This window comes from Chelmon rostratus, chromosome 9 (assembly GCF_017976325.1).
Source record: "Chelmon rostratus isolate fCheRos1 chromosome 9, fCheRos1.pri, whole genome shotgun sequence".
Taxonomy (NCBI): domain Eukaryota; kingdom Metazoa; phylum Chordata; class Actinopteri; order Chaetodontiformes; family Chaetodontidae; genus Chelmon; species Chelmon rostratus.
In genome coordinates, this window is record NC_055666.1 from 23,511,691 (window position 1) to 23,531,826 (window position 20,136).

The 20,136-nt window shown below is 38.7% G+C and overlaps 1 protein-coding gene across 1 annotated transcript in view; it reads right to left on the minus strand.

The window, feature by feature from the left end:
- fstl5 (follistatin-like 5) overlaps positions 1-20,136 on the minus strand; it is a 163,779-nt gene that overhangs the window by 74,206 nt on the left and 69,437 nt on the right. Inside the window, exons 5-6 of the mRNA XM_041944045.1 lie at positions 6,211-6,407; positions 811-931 (exon numbers count right to left, since the gene is read on the minus strand). Of these exons, the coding sequence (XP_041799979.1) occupies positions 811-931; positions 6,211-6,407 (318 nt within the window). The remainder of the gene's footprint in view (positions 1-810; positions 932-6,210; positions 6,408-20,136) is intronic.

Sequence of the window (20,136 nt, forward strand, 5' to 3'; positions counted from 1 at the left end):
TCATCATTACACTGCATAATGAGGAGGAGTTTGAACCATTGTTTCGCAATAGTCTTTATCTGCTTCATTTGGTACCATCTCCATGTGCATCCATCTAACCAGGTGGACTAAACATTTGAAGACTGACAATACAGCAACAATCTGGAGGTCAAAGTACGTATACCTTTGGCCAGATATCAAACACTATTCCAAGTTTATCATCATCATCACAACTTTGCAATGATGCATGTTTCCAATGAAACGCACCAGTCTGACAATTCAGATGCTAACAACAACAGCTAGTTGCCCCCCCCCAAAAAAAAAACAATCAAAATTTAATTAGGCAATATTTTTCTTTTATGGAGCACACAAGGTTTGTACATACATTTTAAGACAGATGGCTTTTATGCCAATATTAAAAGAAAAGCATTCAGAGGAGAAGAATGTATATCAGTAGAATCTAAGGTTTCAAATGAAGGTATGGATATTAATGATGTCATGAGTGCAGACTGATTTCTCTTGTTGTGGTGGGTTCAAGTTACCCTTTCTGTTACAGTTTAATCACTGTTATTAACCGGTGAAAAATGATGCAGACACTTTTGTCACAACATTTGTGGGCTAAGATAATGTGATGACTACCAATCAACTTCAACCCATGTAATAAAAACATCAGTAGATATAAAAAGTACTGACTGAAACTCAGCGGATTAGAATTCCAGTTGTGACATCTTATTCATGTCACTTATGTAAATGCGGGCACAAATATATGATACGGTGCCTGTGTGGAATGTGTTTTTTTTCTAATGACACCAAACGCTTCACTGGACTCACCAAAAGCTGTGTAAAACTCCTCTTTTGTCAGGTGCTCATCGTCATTGACATCGTTGTACTTCAGCAGGTCGAACAATGTGCACTCTGAGACATCCTTGGACAGACCTTCTTGCTTGATAACCTTGAATGACAGTTAATGTTCAGTTAAGGAAGAATCACTACTCTTTTTTTTCTTCTTCAATTTTTAAACTCATTATTTTCCTAGAAAATGTACAACTCATTGGCAAAAACAAACACATTCTGAAGGACACACACAGTACTGCCACCCACATTGTGCTTTTTATCCACAAGATGAAAAATACTGATAATTAACATTTCTGACAAGTCTCAAAAATGCTAATAAAATGCAGCAAAATGTTCATTGACAATGTACTTAATTTGCTGTATGTATTTCAATTAATGCTGTTGGTTACAACTTGGTTAAAGTTAGAAAAAGATCGTGGACTGTTTTGATACAGAAAAAGTTGAAAACACAAGACACAAAATGTTCCTTAACTTGAAACCAAAACCATGATCTTTGCCTAACCTTAGTCTTGCATCTGCTTCTGCTGCCTAAACATAACCTCACATATGATAACTCTGGACTCCAGGTGTCAAAGTCCAGAACTTTGCCACTTGTGCTCACTCAAAAAATGTCTGCATGTGAACACACTCCAGGCAGCAATTCAATTTGTCTACCACAATGTAAGTGGAAAAGCAATTCTGGAATAAAGTTTGCACTTACAGATTATTGTTTTTAAACCATAGCACCCTTACTGTAACTGTTACTGTAAAAAAAACACTTTTGTTTGCAGATTACAAGTGAATTAAAATAAAGAAAATTGTGTGTTGTGGTTAGGTTAATGGCAGTCATTTAGTCCACAGTTAAGCTGTAACGTTACCAATCTTGGCTGTGCCATAACAGCATTAGTTTGCAGAATTTTAATATAATTTCAATGTTTACAATTTATTTCTTCCATTAAGATGTTTGAAAGTACAATAAGCTGTGTTGTTAATGTAAATGTAGTTATAATGTCACCAAGTGTTGGTGGTGAAATTCACAATAAAAACACAAATCTTGCAACATCGTTGGTGCATTTTTAGGACCTCCCAGGTGCCTACTTTGGGAACCATCGGTTACCAAATACCTTGAAAGTTTGACTTGAATGTCTATAAGGGATATATACATTATTCATAATGTTTGTAGTCTAGTGTCTGAACCCTGATGAAGACAGGTTTGTTGCAGTGTTGATTTTTTTCTAGTAAATTTTAAAAGGTAAAAATATCTATGGAATGCAGTGGAATAAAAGCATAAAGTAGCACTAAATGGAAATACAGAGTGAAAGCATCTTGAAATTGTACAGCACTTAAATAACTGTACTTACTTTGTGTTCTTACGTTATCTATTCTCTACTTTAAAAAGTTTGGATATAATCTCTGCAATGAGTCAAAATTACGTGTCCAATCTAAATTCTGTGTCAAATGTCAAAATTGATGAAAGACACGCAGCATTAGCTGTCAGTTTATCATAGCCAAACTGAGACTCACTGAGGTTTTGTCACAATCGATGGTGAAAAGGCCCCAAACACTGTGCAGGTTTTCTCATCATCCTGCTAAAGCATGATCCTACTCAACACCCTCTACATGGCCCTGGCAGTAAAACATCCATCATACTAGATCAGCTGTCAAAATGCTGATCACAAGAGACGGCTTTATGCATCATGCCTTGTCCATTGGATCAGTGCCTTCCCAGATGACTTGCCTAAAATTTAGGAGTCACCTGTAATGGCATACACTTAGTGCATCCTGGAAACACTGCAAGTAACAAATAACTGTGGCCTGCACAATAAAACTGTCTATTGCTTGTTGAATTATTAGATCTAATTTGCAAAATGTTTTCCTCTTTCTTTCTTCTAAGTGTTTTATAATTTATAGTTCATCTAAATCTAAACCATATCAAAACTGAGCTAGTAACAACCACTTAACATGGCACACAGATTCCGCAGGAAGAATTTACTGAAACGCAAAATATTTGTGACTCTCTAGTACTCCTTTTTGGCTTGCTTTGACTTGGAGTACTGTAGCTGGTCTTAGTGACTTAAACTCACTAACAGTACAAATCTCTCTGGTTTTAATGCTTTAACTCTAAATCTTACACATCTCATTACTTGGCCTTACTCCCCACACACAAGCTTTTGATTCATTTCTTACTTAAGATTTTTGCAGTCACTTTCCTGTGGTGAGTGACTATTCAACCGCAGTAAAAGAGGACCATGGACATGTTCAGCGGCTTTCCGCAGACCCTGAGCTAAATGAACTGAGACACATCATTGACGGAATAATCAGCTGTAATGCTTATTGAGAAAAAAGCTTCAGCTAGTTTCAAATCGAAGCTTAATCTACACAGCCAATAGGACATTGGCTGGTTAGTCAGATAAAACACCTATTTCACAATTAGCAGCTACACACAGACACATTTAAGCTTTTACTTATTCATAAAAATGTAGACTTCAGTAATTACGCAGGATCTATTCTGGTAGCACAGACATTATGTACCACAGCTACATGTTCCAAAATACTTTACATTGGTAAGAGGATGTAGTAGTAGAAGCTGTAGTGTAGAACTTGTGTGTCTACCTGTCGACAGATCTTTAATATTGCTGGTCTTTAAGAGAATATTAGAATATTTTCTAAGATTTGCACATTCATTATACAGAGTCTAGTCAAGATGAGGACATTGTGTACTCTGGTGATTCTTAAAATGCTGTAGCAGTGAGCAGGGGTTACCTGTTCTTAAAATTATTTTTTAAATCAAAACACAAATCTTTCCCAAAAGGTTTTCAAACTGCATAACAAACTCTGACTACGACCTTGAAATTTGTTTTGATTATGTATTATGTATTCTAATTCTCTTTGGCTGAAAAGTTACAAGTTTTTTAGATGCCTTTAAGAGTACAAAATCACACAACAGCAGGATACTTTTAACAGAAGACTCTGCTTGCAACATGAAAATAACAGAACCTTTTTATGTTTTTTTTTTTCACAACACTTAGGGGACAGGGTGCACAAAGTACTGTTTTCTCATACTTTTCCTGCAAAAAGGTACAATTTTGGCCATTCTGTCTTTGGTCAAATGATAGATATGGGAAAAGGATGAAGAAAAAGGAAGTTTTGATTTGCCATTTTAAAAGGGCACCCACGACTAAAAGGGCAGGGACAATTGCTCCCTGTGCCCCTTCATGTGCACATTCTAGTGAGTCAAGTAAGCCAGGGTGAGGGAATTCCATCCGAGAATTTCAAATGAGATCACAGAGCGCTCCAATTATAAAGAGCACTTTAGGGCACGAGGGTGGCAGCCATGGTTTTCGCACTTGGCACTTTCAATTGCTGATAAGGTTGTGAATTTGCTTGTCCTGTGCTCTTTTTGAGGGCTAGTTCACACCAAAATGTAATTTGCGTAAATCTCGTCTTCATTCACGATCATCTTTTGTCAATAAGGCAGAACTCTACTCAAGCAACTGAGGTGAAGAAAAGCATACGGATTCCCTGACAATGCAATCTAAGTGAATCTGAACTTTTATGCATTGTCTAGATATTTAAAACTCCTATCCTTTAGAAAGAAAAGACTACATTGCCTGAACTATTAATTACTCTGAAATTACATTCTGAGACAACATTTAATACACCAACATAAAAACTCATTAAAGACCCAATCCATAATTACATTCAGTGCCCTTATGTAGACTCACCGTCCACCACCATCATTAATTAAGTGATTTATCAGATTGATGAAGCCATTTCACTGATATTTATCATGCAATTACTTATCATGCAGTAATTTTATGTGAGGTGAAAGTATGCAGAAGCTCAAACGTTTTCAATCAACATTTTTAGGCTGTAGGTGTGTACATGCTTATTTAGAGTGATAAAACATAAAAAGAACATACAAAGACATAAAAAGCCCAAGTCAGAAAACCTATGTTATGCAATGCGTACCTCAAAGTCAGAAAGGACGATGAATGTATGCATGCAAAAAACCTTGGATTTAGTTGAAGAACCCATACGGGCCACCTGTAATCTACTGTTACTTTAATTTCTGACTATTCCAGAAATGCTCACATCTCTTCTTTTCTGTGAAAATGTCTCTTGCGTAGCTGACACTTTATGAAATCTAACATCATCCCCATATGTGTCAAGGATAAAAAAGAGAGGAGGACTGAAAGCAGCCCTTGAGGAACCCCTGAAAAGAGCTTCTCCATCTGGATGTTTATTGCTGACTAGTTTGTGTCATTCAAACACCTGCGGAAATATGGAGTGGTACAGCCTGGACTGGAATAGAATAAATGGGATCCCCACAAGGTTTGAAAATCTGTCCGAAGTACTGTTCAGTAGGTTTTAAGGGCATATTCAAATATTCAAATTCACCTTCAGACCACACTGACAATATTATTCCACAAAACGCAGCACAACATGGTTTGTTGACTACGCTTTTCATTCAATAAGCATTGATTTCTCTCATGCTGGCATGAGGCTCCATGAAGATGTAAAAACATGGAAAAATATGTAAATAATATGAAAATATGGCAAAAATATCACTATTTTTGAGGCATTATTTAGATGCTTTGAACTCAAAATATTAAAATATATTCAAATTAATTTAATGAGACCTCCCGCATCGGGCGAGAGTACAATGGCAAAGCTGACCAAGGTGACCTCTATACAGATGGGATATCCTACTGGATCGGCAGGAAACTGACCTCAGAATAGCAACTGGTTTTGTGGTAATGAAAACCACAGCAGGTTGCTTACCCTTTCAATTATTTAAACACTTTCTGTACTAAAGCAGTCTTCAGGTACCTCATGGCATCCACAAAAAGCTCTTTTCTTAACCATCACTCTTGGCAGTGCTGGTCAAAGGCTGCAGCCTCCCATGAGCACAAGGCTCCTTTGACCCACATTGCTTTTCAAAAGATTTACCTAGAGCCACGCACCACAGCTACCAGAGGGAAGCATAAGACAAGTAAGATGGACACAATTAAGGCAGGCATCAAAGCAGCTACTTTAAACACCTGAGCACACAGATGGTTTGTTCATTTGTAGTCTCCTTTTGGAGGTATATTTACATAAAAACGACTGAGCGGTTTCGACAGACTTAACAGGCGCTGTGGGGTATCTTGAAATTTGAAGAGCAGTTACAAAATGCTAAACATCCTCTTTTTAGCGGGAAAAAACTGACAATTAAAGGTCTGCAGTACCTACATACATCTTCATCTCTCAGAAGATCAGTGGTAGGCAAGGCAAGGTTAAGTTAATGCATTGTACCTTTATGCGAGTAATTGACTGAGTGAAGTATGCATTGTTTCTTTTTTGAAGTGGATATTTCATTGTGTATTTAAGCTCATCTTTGTTCAATACCCTTACCTGTGAGAGTTCGTTGGCTTCTATTTTACCATTGTTATCTGCATCAAAGCGTTTGAACATCATATCAACCAGTTGCTTCCTGGCAGCCATGTTGTCCTTGTGGGCTCCATGGATATTAGACCCCATGTATCGTTTGTCATGTAAATCCAGAATCTTGGTTTTCAGCCGACGGTAGTCACTCAGTCTGCAGCTATCATCTGGAAAGAAAGGGAAAGGGAGAAGCAGAATGGTTAGAAGAAGAAGAGAAAATTCATCATGAAATTGTAACAATCACTACTGTATGAGATGAGAGGAGAATAGGTTTTTGCTTGTTTGGATGACTAATAAATACGTTTCATAAATACCTAACAGTTCATAAATACCTAAATGTTTCCCAGGTGCTGAAAAAGGAGCATGATTAAAGGCACTGAACTTATTCCTAAAATTGGATGCAATGTTTCAAATCTCAGCCAATTAGTACCTTTGAAATCTAGAATAGCCCTGTAGACTCACATTATTAAACAATATGCTGCTGTTTATATTCAGCAAAACCTAAATTTGAGCATGTCTATGATTGTCTGCCTCACAAGAACAAATACTAAGCATTATTCTCCCGAGAGGAGCACAAACAGTGACATGCGGCATTTCACTGCCACAAACTAAGAAAGCAGCAGCCCCGTCGACACAAAGAAACTGACGAACAAATCCATCAAACAGGTGTCAGGAGCTAACCCTGACAGCAACAGAAAACATGATGATGTTGTATTTACAATCCACCATCAAAGGCTCTAGATCAAAGAAGTCAACTGCATGAAAGATTCAGCAGAGTCAAGGCAAAGAGAAACTAATGACTAGAACTAGTGGTTGACATATGTCATATCAACTTCTCATTGTTAGATCTGGAAGTGTTTCTCCTCTAATAACGGTTATATTAACTGATGTCAACCAACCCACGAGAAAAACTTTGTTGTTCACTGAGATGCTTTTTAAATCTCAGAGTAGGAAGGTGCCACCTCTGCCATATCATACCGTGTGATCACGGTATGATATGATCATGGAATAATAGTTGGTGCATGGAGTCTTCTGCGAGACAAATGAACTTTAAATGATATAGTGAGTGCTGTAATGAGATCTCCACTAAATAGAACTAGGTGCTCACTGTGAGCTGATGACTAGTTAAGCAGAGACAGAGAAACTCCCAGAAACCAATGACATGTCATTATTGGATGCGTAAGATCTCATTTTTGGCTTAAAATTTCTTCTAGCATTCGTTCAGCAAAACAACTTAAGCAATCAGTGAACATTTAAATGAGATGCTTGGTCTAATACTGACGCTAACTATCATTCGGATATAAGAGGCTGAAATAGGTTCTCCTTACACTTCACAGAGGCTATCAAGTGATTTTCATTTCAATTCCGTGTGACCTTGTCTTTATTTTACTGGCACTGAAATGTTTAGTATTGTGACTTAGACTGTGAAGGTGTTGGATGCAACAGCTACAGCCCTTCTCTGGTTTCAGCTAAAAAGTATAGGAAGCATTTGTGGATCTTTTCACATCCTACCAGGTACAAAGAATTAGTGCAAACAAAAGACGTGAGAGATCATTAGAGAGCTTTTTAGTTTTGACAACACAAAATTTCTAGGCGAAAACTGAAGGCATTGTCTTGAATTCTTCTAGCTGCAAACAAAGGAAAAGAGTGTGAACATAATGTGAATCATATGCCATGGCCTTTGCTGTCCCCAGCTCTCGATCCAGATATACACCTTAGGGTTTTTTTTGTACCAATGCTCTGTACCACCATTATCAAAACGCCAAATGAGGGAGAACATCTTAAAAAGAATGGTGTTCTTTCTGTCAGCAGAGTAGTAGTAGAGTAGTAGACACTGGCAGAATATATGCCCACGAGCACTGAAGCTTGCCTGGAGACGCAAGTTGGCCCGACACCTCACTAATGCATTTTATGGTGTTTTTTTCTTTTACTTTGTCACCCATCTGTATATGTTGTGTTTTAACAAGGCCTCTGTTGTTTTTTAGCTTGGAGAACTGAATAATTGAACGCTCACATAGCCAGGTGGAGAGAATTAAATATAAGCAAGGAGCTCTGGAACAATGCTTCAGTTTGTTTTAGCAGGTACACCTCTCAGCGTGAGACATGCAGAGTTGTGGACAGATGTTGGAGTTGCAAGCTCAGTCTGAAGCTTTTCCGCAACTAGCAGGGTGTGAACAACAACAACACTGATGGCTTGGCTGGTAAGCTTGTCTTTTTTACCAGCCACTGCAGATAGCAAGTCAACTGGAGGGTCTACTGAATTACAGAATTTACTTTGGCTTTTAAAATCACAAGAGCGGTTGGTGAATTCTTGGGACTGGAACAAGTAAGTTAAATCCTTGCCGTGGAAACTGCATCAGCTGTTACAGCAAATGGCGTTCAGGCTGCAGCTTGCTGCATATCATGGGACAGGGTCTGTTTTGACAGGCGTCAGTGCCAGAGAAGCTGCCTTGGTCACAAATGGCAGAATGAATAAAAGATAAATGGCTGCTGGCGTAACCAGGGGATATGAAGGTCAGCAACGTCAAAGGGACACACACACACACACACACACACACACACACACACACACACATACACACACACACACACACACACACACACACACACACACACACACACACACACGTTCTTACATAAAGTCTCCCCACCCCCAAGTATCCAACAGTACAAGTCTGCACAGGGAAGGGTCAGGATTAATTACACAATGGCGATAATCTGTCTCAAATCAACTAAGACAAAATGTCTTAGTAAAACAGGCCTTTAAGGAAGTAGCAAAAACTCAGTAGAAATCTATTGCAGGTTTCAGTCCAATCCTTTTAGTAGAATCGAGATGTACTGAGTCTCAGTCTTGTAAAAACCCAGCCTTGGGTTCTGTAGGTGTCTCGGCCACCCAAATTGCTTTCGAACTGTGTGGGACACATTAGAATGCAATCAATCAACTAGCAAAAACAAACTCAGTGATTTTATCTGTGATGCTTTTTGACAAACTAGTGCTGCCCCCTCAATGTTGATGACTCAAATCATCAGTTGAGAAGCACTGATTTAAGTCTCATGTTGTCAGTTGAATCATCTGCTTTGTTTAATTGTACACAGAGGTAACCAGAAAAACATGGTGGCAGTCTATAAACTTCTGCAAAACTCGACTCTGGGTGCCATCCTGGCTTAGGAGTGAATACACTGACAATAAACCACGTTGTCCACGACTGGAATTCTGTCATCTCTTCACTGTGACATCTGGTAATACTAAAATATTAATGGTAAGGTGTATTAATGAGCAGTAGCAACTTTGAATTTGTATTTTGAAAAGCAAAACATATACACATTGAGATAATAAAAAGCAGGAACTAAAAGATCACAAAATAAAATCAAGCTGTCTAAATGCTGGCTATAACTGTTTAAGGCTAAATATGCAACACAGGTCAATTCACACCGTCTCCATTTTAAAATGAATTCTAAAAATCTATGCAATGGATGATTTCCATCTTTGCTATTTCACCTGTGTAAAATAGCACAGAACTTCACAGAATTGGTCATTGGTCTTTGCGTGTTGACTCTTGCATGTCATTAAGCCTCATATGTCTTTTGGCACATGGATTTTGTACGCTTGATGGAAAAGCTTGATTTTTGCAGAAGTGGAAAAAAAAATCCTTTCATGTGAGTGTGTCCTGTCACCGTTCAACACTACAAATGGTCTGGCCTTCATACAAGCTGAGTCCTTCTACAGACAGTTAAAACCTCAAGAAGAGGTTAAATTTGAATTTATACTTGATGGTGGTTTTCCCTACGGTAAGAAAGCGGATTTCCATTCAACCATGAACAGTCTCCCTTTCATGTGGTTTGAATTACGGCAGCTGAATTACCAAACATGACCCGGTCTTCCTTTTTCCCCGACTGCCATCTTAAAAATGTCCTCCTTGTCAGTCTGTTAATTTCTAAAACCTACTAATGACAACATGGTCCATTTTTGCAACATCCAATTACAAGCTCTAAACACCGTTCAAGGGTAACAGTTGAAATAGGAGCATCAACTGTAAGACTCCCACTGGACCGTTTTAGTGTAATGCTGCTTTCGCAAACATTATTCATGGATGGAACATATAACATTTTTCCAGGGTCAAAAGGTTCTGTAGAAAGCAGCTGATATAATTGAATTGGGTGGAGAGGAGTCAGGCTGTGAAACTTTTTAATCCACTCACAAGAGCTTTTACAGTCAATATTTCACTATCCCTTTCACTATTTTGTGAGATTTTAAAAATCTTTGGAACAGTATCTTTTCATAGTGGGTGTGATTCTGTCAAAGAGGCTTTTAGACGAGATGTAGTGGTATTTTCATGGTAGGTGGTGCGAAGTTTTTAACACTGTTTGGTAATACAGTAGCACACAGAGAATGAAGACTTGCTATAGCTTGCTTTACTGTTTGGCTTTGACTGCGCAATGACCTTGCTTGTGACAAATGTCCTGGTCACGGGCTCCATATGTGGCAAGCGGCTGGCCAGGTTCCACTGTGAAAAGCCATTGCCTCTTATTAATTGCCTTGAACTGTTCGTTTAATGTGGAGGTCAGGTCCCCAATACATGTCAGAGTGAGAGGACTCATATGCTTTATATCGATTGGGGACAAATTATTTATTTGATTTGATTATTTGTCAAAAAGGGCAACACAGCAGCAGACAGCTCTTCTCCTATAAGTAAAGCTTTGTTATTAAAATGCAAAGCCAAGAGGTTTTTGTTGCCCACTCTCACTTTTATTGTTAAATTACTGCTACTGTACACTTGGAGGGATAGTGTTGAAAAAAAATTTGGAAGTTCTTGATTTGGCAAGAATAGGTTGTTAAAATAGCATGTTGATGGATTAACATACATAAACTACAGTTTATCCACCAATGTCTGTTTACAGATGTTGGGGAGTACTAATATGTGGAAAAAGTTGTATGAAGACTTTTGTGGCTCCAGAGGGAGCTACCCAGGAGCTGCGTGACAGAACTGGAGTCAGCACCGATTGGGGCTGAAGACTACAAGTTTGAAAAAGGGGAACACTGAGCTAGAAAGAACAGAGCCTACCAGACCTCTGTAGCCCAATCGTCATCTCTGTTTGAAGCTTGCGTCTACACTTGCCACTACTCACATTTCAAACCCAAATCTCTGGTGAACTGTCAATGGTAGATAGAGATGTATTGTGTGTAACGCAGGCTCCAGGTTGTGTCAGAACAACAACCAAAAAAAAAACAAAAAAAAAAACAGCAGCACCAAGACTGGTGCAAGTGACGCTATAACCATATGGTTTATTCTTGACCTTGAAATACACTTTCCCATCTGTTTGGTATGTTTGTATCGTGGTGAATAGGTGGGAAAAGAGGCAAACAGGTGGGACTTTAATTGAAATTGTTGGTCTCTGCTGGAAATTGGGACTTGCAGGCTGTCTACACTGGACACGTTTCAGGAGCGATTTACTGGCATCTGGCAGAGAAAATACTCCTAAATTTTATGCTGCTATAAAAATGCATTGTGTGTTTTTTCGCATGAACTTTCCCCTTGTATGCTACTTTCATACAGAAATCAGACCACCATATACTGTATTTAGATATTTGTTTTGTGTGTGATATACAGTTTGTCACAAAGTTAAGTGTGTGTAGGTTAATTCAGTGTCATATACAAAATATATACAGCATGTATTATAGTTTTAAAAGTGCATCATGGACAAATATCTAAAATTCTGAAATTATCTTGAAAGCATAAACCTTTTGGTAAAGATGGGTCTGTGTAGATGAATGCACTGCTAATATGTGACTCATGTGTTATGTATGTCTTAGGCTTTGTCTTCATATGAATCATGTTTATGTTCGATTACTCTCCTAATGAAGGACACGATGAAGTCCACCGCTCTGACTATGTGGCACAGAAAAATGGATGGTTTTTTTTTTTTTTTTTTTTTTTTTTTTTTCAAAAAGGAACAACAAAACTCAGCAGACAAACCAGAATATAATGGCGATCTCCTGGGTACAATAGCACACATCCGCAGGGAAATGTTGGCTAGTGATAAAAAAAAAAGCTAGATGAAGCATTAACGTTAACAACGTTTGCTTTTAAAGTTTTTGTTACAATGCAATGGTGGTGATATCTGTATGAAGGAGAACATTTTGCATAATGTGGAGATAACACCTGCTTTCTAGGCACCTGAGAGGAGCGCCAATGTGTAGTGTGCAACAGGAACCTACAGCTACTGATGCACACTGTGCCAAGCAGCACAGAGAAACAACTCCTGCATAAACAATCACTGTATATACAGGTGGCACTCAGGAGAATCACACGTTACTTTGTGACTAAAGAAACCACTCAGGAAACTATCCAGTACTGTTCTGGAACATGCAGATCTCTGCTAATGCTATTTCAATATTCTAGTATGTTTTTGTTTGAATCCAGAGCTGAAAAAAACCCTATTCTCAGAATATACAGTAAAGTCAGTGAGAAAAAAGAAAACCCTTCTCCATCCTGTCCACTCTTTTCTGAGGTCATAACCACAAGTGAACCTGCCACCCTTGCCTCCTCCACCACCCTTTTTAAAAGCACTACTGTTTTATTTATATAAAGAAAAAGGTGGCTCAGCAAAATAGCTGAAGTCAACTCCACTGAAACTGTCCCATCTTTGCTTTGCAGAGCCAGCCCCCACCTCCTTCCCCAGCTTTTCCATCTCTGTCTCCAGGGCCCTGGCTACTGCCACTGCTCACAATACATCAAGACAGCACAGCGTGACAACTGGGTTACCCAAATCAGAGGTCACTGATTGCAATCTTTAAGAGCAACTAGAGGTGTCACTGCCGCAACACCTGACTGAATCTGAAATGGATATCTGGGCAGTAGGGCCGCAAACTCCTCACAGCGCTCTGCCCAGGCTGATACAAATGCAAAAAACTCACAGCAGACCCCAGGCACAGAGAGCAGACTTCTACTAATATTTCAGAGTTTAGGCTTAAACTTTCAGTCTCTGACTGTCACGCTGAAGAGCTGTGCATCAATATAAAATTGGAGAAAAATTGATGTTCATTACCTGACAAGCCATATGGTTTGTTACACAGAACCGTCTGGGAAGCCATCTTTGGAAACTGGAAAAGGGCAGGCACGTTCAAAAAATACTTGGAAGGTGATTGGATGAACCATCAATCTACCATGGGCTAACTTCAACCAATCTGACCAACGAGTCATATGATGTTAGTAGAAAATCTTTTCCATGGAGAAGAGGCATCAGTGCACTTCTCTGCTCTCTTACAAAGAAGAAATAAGAAAAATCTGCCCATACAATGGGTCGTGCTGCAGACACTGTTTGCTGTCATGGCCTCTGGTAGAGATGGGTGGAGCCATCAATTTGATGGCTAGCACCTGGGCAGGCTGGGTCTAAGAAAATGTTCTCTCTTTTTTCTCTCTTCTACCCTTCTGGTCTCATTTTCCACTTTATTTTGCTTCCACAACACCACATAAACTAGAGATTAATGTACTAGATAGATACATATACTTTATTTATCCCAAGATGGGAAATTGCAGTGCAGCAGAAGCATTACACACAGTGAAATAAGTGAAAAATTGTGAAAATAAAAAACAACAAAAAAAATAAATTTATTAAATTACTTAAAATCTTGAGTCCCACTCTGCCTTGGCTCCGGCAATACTGAGTTTTCATCCACACCAAAAACAAATTCCACTGACTCTGCTTGTGTGGCCATGAGGTGACATTTTGGAAACTAGCCAACTCAACTTGTACAAGCATGTAGCATTTGAGCAGTGGCTGAACATTTTAAACAGCAACCAACAACAGCTGAGCAAAATATGAGCAATAGTCTCCACTGTCAAACTCAGACATTTTGTAGACCAGAAACCCACCCAACCATCTACCGTGAGAGGTTTTGCAGCAATGTAAGAGCATCATACTACCTCCATCTTTGCAACTTCGAGGGAACATCATTGTTTGCATGGAGACAAGAGGCCACTTAAGGAAAATGTACACTAACGTCACTGTCATTGTTTGAACAGACAACAATGTTGGGGGCAGTCTCTACACAACACAACAGTTTCATTGGGAAGTTTACTTTTGAGGACAACTTGGTAACTTCCTGGGTGTTTGGTAACAGCGTAAGACAGATTCTCTCCCTTTATTCAGTCTCTGTCAATACTGTTTCCTCCCCGGATGCAGGTGAAATACTCTCCCATCTTTCATCAGGGCTACTGCTCTTCCTCATGTCTTAATCTTTGATGTATTACACTCCACCCCTCCTCTCTCACCTTGAAGGGGATCATTATCATCCAGGAGACATGAACCTCACCACGTGCATCCAACTCACCCCTCCTACCTTCATCTTCTTCAGTGGGCTTCCATATAGGCCTCTGGAGGTGTTTGGAGCCTCCAAATTTCCACCAATCTCAGCCTCTGTGCCACCTGCTACCATAAAGTACAGGCTTTTGTGCTAACTCATGACTCATCCTGCGTTGTATTGACAGCATGGCATTGAAATGTTGTAAGCTGGAGCTCATATTAAATTACTACGATGCATGCATTATGCAAGTGAGCAAGGCTGTAGATGAGAGAACAGAATTCAAAGCTTTTTTTTTTAAAGGCTTAACTTATTTATATTTAAGTCTCATTTTTGTTTTTTAGTCATTTTCATGGAAAATGCCCAACAATGCAGATTGGGTTAAATTAATTTTCCATCCGATTTCAAGCCACCACACACCCAAAAAACAGCGAGACAGAGGTAGGCTGACACAGAAAGTCAGACAGAGAAAGAAGAGGAGAAGAGGAGGAGATAACAAGAAGGCAGGGCTTTGTTCACTTCTCAAATCTGATCCCAGTAGAGTTGATTACACAGTGCTTACTCCTTCAGTGGCAGGTCTTGTTGATGACATGATAGGGGACAGTGACCAAGGGACTGAACACACCTAGGCGGAGACATCAAATCAACACACTGCTGCAGGTCTATATTTGGACTGCGGCAGGTAGCCTGGGCAACATTGCTTTTGCACAGTTGGGCTGTACAATGACAGACTGGGGTTTTACAGTCGGCATGGAAACATTTTTCCGATGTAGAGTGGGGGCATAACTATGATTTAAAGATTTAATATGTTATACTGAAGTGGAAAAAGAAGTCAAACGACAAGAGTCCAACATTATACAGTAAATCATACTGCTCTTGCTACTAACAAAAAATATACAGTCTTGAATTAATGAATTACAGGGATAAACCTAGGGGATGTTCTGAGTTTTTGAAGTACTCACACTGGCCTGCAGTGTGGGCAGGTTACCTACCTAGCCTGAGTCAGTGGATGTGACTGCTGGGATAAGCCTCCAATTTGCTGACTTTATGTTCTGCTGCACTCTGCTCTCTCCTTCTGGGCTTTTTTCACAGTTCCACAGAGAAAAAGTTTAAAAAAATCTGCTGCCTAACAGAAGGTTCTCTTAATTGTCCTAATAGCTACACAGTATTTCAATCAGCAATGTGCAAAATGTTCACTCAAGCACATTTTCTGAGCAAAGCACAGGGATTCCAGAAAGGCAAACAACCCAGCACTCTTCCATGACAACTCAGCATGCGTGAATGAGAACCAAGTGATATGGTCAAAAGCCCCTGAACAGGTCAGTACGTGGACGTTGAGTTGAGAGTGTTTTGTCAAAGTCAGAAATGAAGTTTCAACATTTCTAAACCAACATGGACAATAAGTTTAAATGTCCACAGTCCTATGACAACTGAACAGAAGCAAGTAAGTGGATATCGATTTGAGAATATTTTGTCAGGTTAGCACAGATGCTGTTGTGGAGTACTAGTTAGCTGTTCTAACAGTAAGGGACTAATGATATTTCCATTTTACCCAGGTAGCTTCTTTGATGCTGTGTACAGTGTTTACTTGAATCAATGAATTTATTTTGGTCCCTAGAGAAGCTCAGCCTCTCAGAAATGTTTGTTCTGCATGAATAAAATTTTAGTCTGCCACAAGTCTGTTTGGCGGTCTTGTGAAGTACAAGAATGTATCCGGCCTTAGGCTTTTAGTGTGAAGTATTATTACATAGACATGAATGGACACAAACGCACACACAGTCTCCCAGTCAGGGTACAAAGCAGGCCCTTATACTGACCAGCAGTAACACTGATTATCACAATTCCCCTGAGTCCTGCTTTTCATACCACGGTGGGGTCAGCATTAGGTTAAAGGACTCTATTATCATCTATCTAGACACTCGACTCATAGCTGGGAAGCATAAAGAGTTGAATTTCTATAGATCTGCTGCCCTAGATACGGCATACTCTACAGTTTTTATGGATTGGGTCATAAAACATTCAGCTTCACAAACCGGGATGGAAACAAGACTGTTTTGTCACAACTTTCATCTACCACTATTTCTGCATCTACACAGATCTTTTTTTTAGTTTTATGGCATCTCCAAATGATGTCTGGTTACATTCCAGCACAATTGAACTCTGGCCAAATATTAAGTAACATTTTGCCATTATGGCTAATTTTAATATCCTATTCTATTTTGACAGCATGCTGATTAAAAAGCTAAAAATGAGAGACTAATTTGTGATTTTCTAACCCTTGCAACCTTGCAAGATCTACCACTTCTGGTGCAGGCATTATGTAGCACTACTTCATCTTGCATGTTTTGTTTCTTTGTTGAAGTGTACTGTGATCACCTTGCCCATCAGTAGGGAGAAGAAAACAGGTCCAAGTCAACTGGATTGGAAAGCATTTCTTCAGTGTCCAGAACATGCATTTTTCTTGCTGATGGTTTGCCAGGAAATGGAATGTTTTCTGATGTATGGAGCAATCTGCCATATTGGCAGCCAGCTCAGTCATTACTGCTTTTGACAGACTCTCATTCAAACTGATAGAGCTGTGAGGAAAAAAGTTCCCCAACTAAAATCAAAGAGGAGGCTTTATGTGCACTGCACTGTATGTGCTAAACATTTAACTGAATTAACTACAACATTCACTACTGCAATTTCTAAATCCACCGATGCTGCAAGGCTATAAGATTTTACCAGCACATCCAAGGAATTTAAAACTAATTTAAAAACTCACTCCCATAAACTTTACAGACCTTACAAACTTAACCTATCTCTGCTTATCTTTGTTGACTCCTAACTCATTGTCTGGCCTGCAACTTTACTATTATAGTTCGCTCTCATCTACACTTTTAACAGACCATGTGACAGTCAAAAGTTTCAGTACACTGGACAGTTCCATGACTAGCGAGAAATGCTTATCTCATCTTGTGGAGAAGTTGTGACATCGTCAAAAGTTGTGAGTAAGTGGACCCCGAGAGGACACTCTTTCGTCAAATACTGTTTCCAAGGTCAAGGATGAACTGTCAAGCTCATTTTTTCTAATGTAAATCTCGTTGTAATGTATAGATATGGCAAAGAATCCAGGTCCCGCAAGTCAAGTTGGATGTCAGAGAAAATATTCATGCTGAGTATCTTGCCAGTTTGCTACTCACAATTTTACAAAAAGCAAATAACTACTAACACAATCGCACAACACATAACTATTTTAAAATTACATTATGCTGCTCATGTATATATTAATTGGTTGGAACAGATATGACTTTAAACTTGTATTGCCAAGAGATCCATTGAGAAATCCATTGTTTACTTAATTGCACTGTGCAGCACCTGAAAATCCAACACATTTAGCACGTTACTGGGTCAGATGAGTTGCGCTATACATAGAATGTAGTCAACGCTTTGATATTAGATGACACCCACAACACTGCAACCTAGTCAACCCCCCCTCCCCCAACACTCTCTTCTCTTCATCTCTGTATCTGTGACTTACTCACAAACACAGCTTCAAGCAAGGTTGGCAGCTATTGTTAACTTTTATTTCACCGAATTATTCAAAGACCTGAGATCCAGAATGGAGAAAGTGGGTGAAACAAAAGAGAGGGAGGAAGCAGAGAGCAGTAAAATGAAAAATTTTCAGGATAATGGCCAACACATGAAAAGGGCTTTTAACCAATACTTTAATGGAAAGCCATCTTGTGCAGACTGCAAAAATGGTTTTGGAGCCCATTCACTCAAAGTAAACACACTTGCAACAGGATTAAATTGGCCAATTCATCAAGTCTAAAGAGTTTTTAAGGGTTTATATAAACTTGCATATTTATTTGAAAGTTTTAGAGGACAAAGCAAACAGGGTGCAGAATCAACTCAATTTAAGGAGAGTATTTGTTTTATTTTAAAAAAAGGAAAAAAGGTCGTTTTACAGACAAAAAAGCAGAGCTGCTCGGTGGAAAAGAGTGGATAAGTAATACCTCTAGTCAAAGCAGTGATTCTTCTGCCAAACTGTGCAACTGTGTCACAGAAAGTTGCTGGAAAACATGTTTTTCAGTAATTCCTCTTGTGAACATCAATGAAATGAATCTGCACACTGTCAAGCTCTTACTCAGCACTACAGGGGGGAAAACATCAAACATGTTTAATTGGCTAATTTGTCACATGATTGTTTGGGATCCATGGCCCAGTCTTCTGCACACACCTCTGATGGTATGATTGGACATTTTAGGCACATAATGAACATGCAAATTAATATAGGATGCTTTGAAGCTGAGCAAGCTATAAATAAACCCATCGATCAAAGACACCAGCTCCTTGTCTTTGAGTGTACAAACCTGCAGGGGTTTTGGCATTGTCTACATGGGATTACACTCAACAAAAATTTACACTAAACATTACCAATTAGCTTCAACCTATAAATAGATGTGCTGCTTCTGCAGGTGTAGGGTAGGTGGTATAATGGATCATAAAAATAATTGTATATATAATTTTAGATTCTCCTCTGTCAGTACTAGGTACTGTAGATCAAAAATATTTTATTCAGACATTTCTTTCAAAAGGAACATGTTCATGTTTTAATATCAAAGCTAAGCTTGCTGTCCTTCACATCAATGCAGCACAATGTTTTATGTAATATTTATGATTTTCTTGTGGTTCTTTGAAAACATATAAAAAAAAATAATAACTAACTTTTGACTGCAACTAAACATAGTGTTTGGTTGAAAAAACACAACATACATTTTCACTCTAATGATTAATGCAATAATCAATTCAGTTACTTCAAGAAAAAAGCCATCTCTCCATCCGCTTCATGTTTGTTTGGTCTTGTATGCTCGATTTCTTCCAATATTCAATGTTGCCATTGACAGAATTTTTTGCAGCTTTACGTATTTTTAGGTATTTTCTGAATCCACTATTGCTGGGCAAAAGACACTTTCTATATTTTTTTCTTAAACTTACTGTAAATAGGATACCTTATTTCTTTATTATTGTTATTATTTTTACATTTTTTAAATTCATTTTTTGGTTTGCACAGTGTTAATTTATTGCTCCTTTTGTTCTTATTTGCACCTTTGTTGTTCTTGTTTTTCCTCTTGTTCTTATTTGCACCTTTATTGTTCTTATTGTTCCTGTTGTTCTTATTTGCACATCCACTTGCTGTTTGCACCCCCTCCCTTGTGTGTTCTGAAGAGCTTCTATAAGAGTGAATTCTACCATTGTGAGATTAATAAAGTTTTATCTAATCTAATCTAATCTAAAATCCATCTTTGTCTTTTAACTGACAGACAGGCTTTAGAACATACTACAGCACTGAAACTGCTCTAAATTCTGATGAAAATAGGGTCTCAAATCTTGTTCCGTTACACATAAGTGTAGTGTTTGATACATTTGACCATGTTATCTTAATTGATCCCCTTGAACAGTTGGTTGGTATTTCTGACTGTGTGTTAAACTGGTTTACACACATCAGAGGGAGTCTTGGACATCATGTATCTTAGAAACATGACATCTGTACATCGGTTCTGGGGTTGCACAAGGGCTCTGCATTGGTCCACTACTCACGACACATGCTG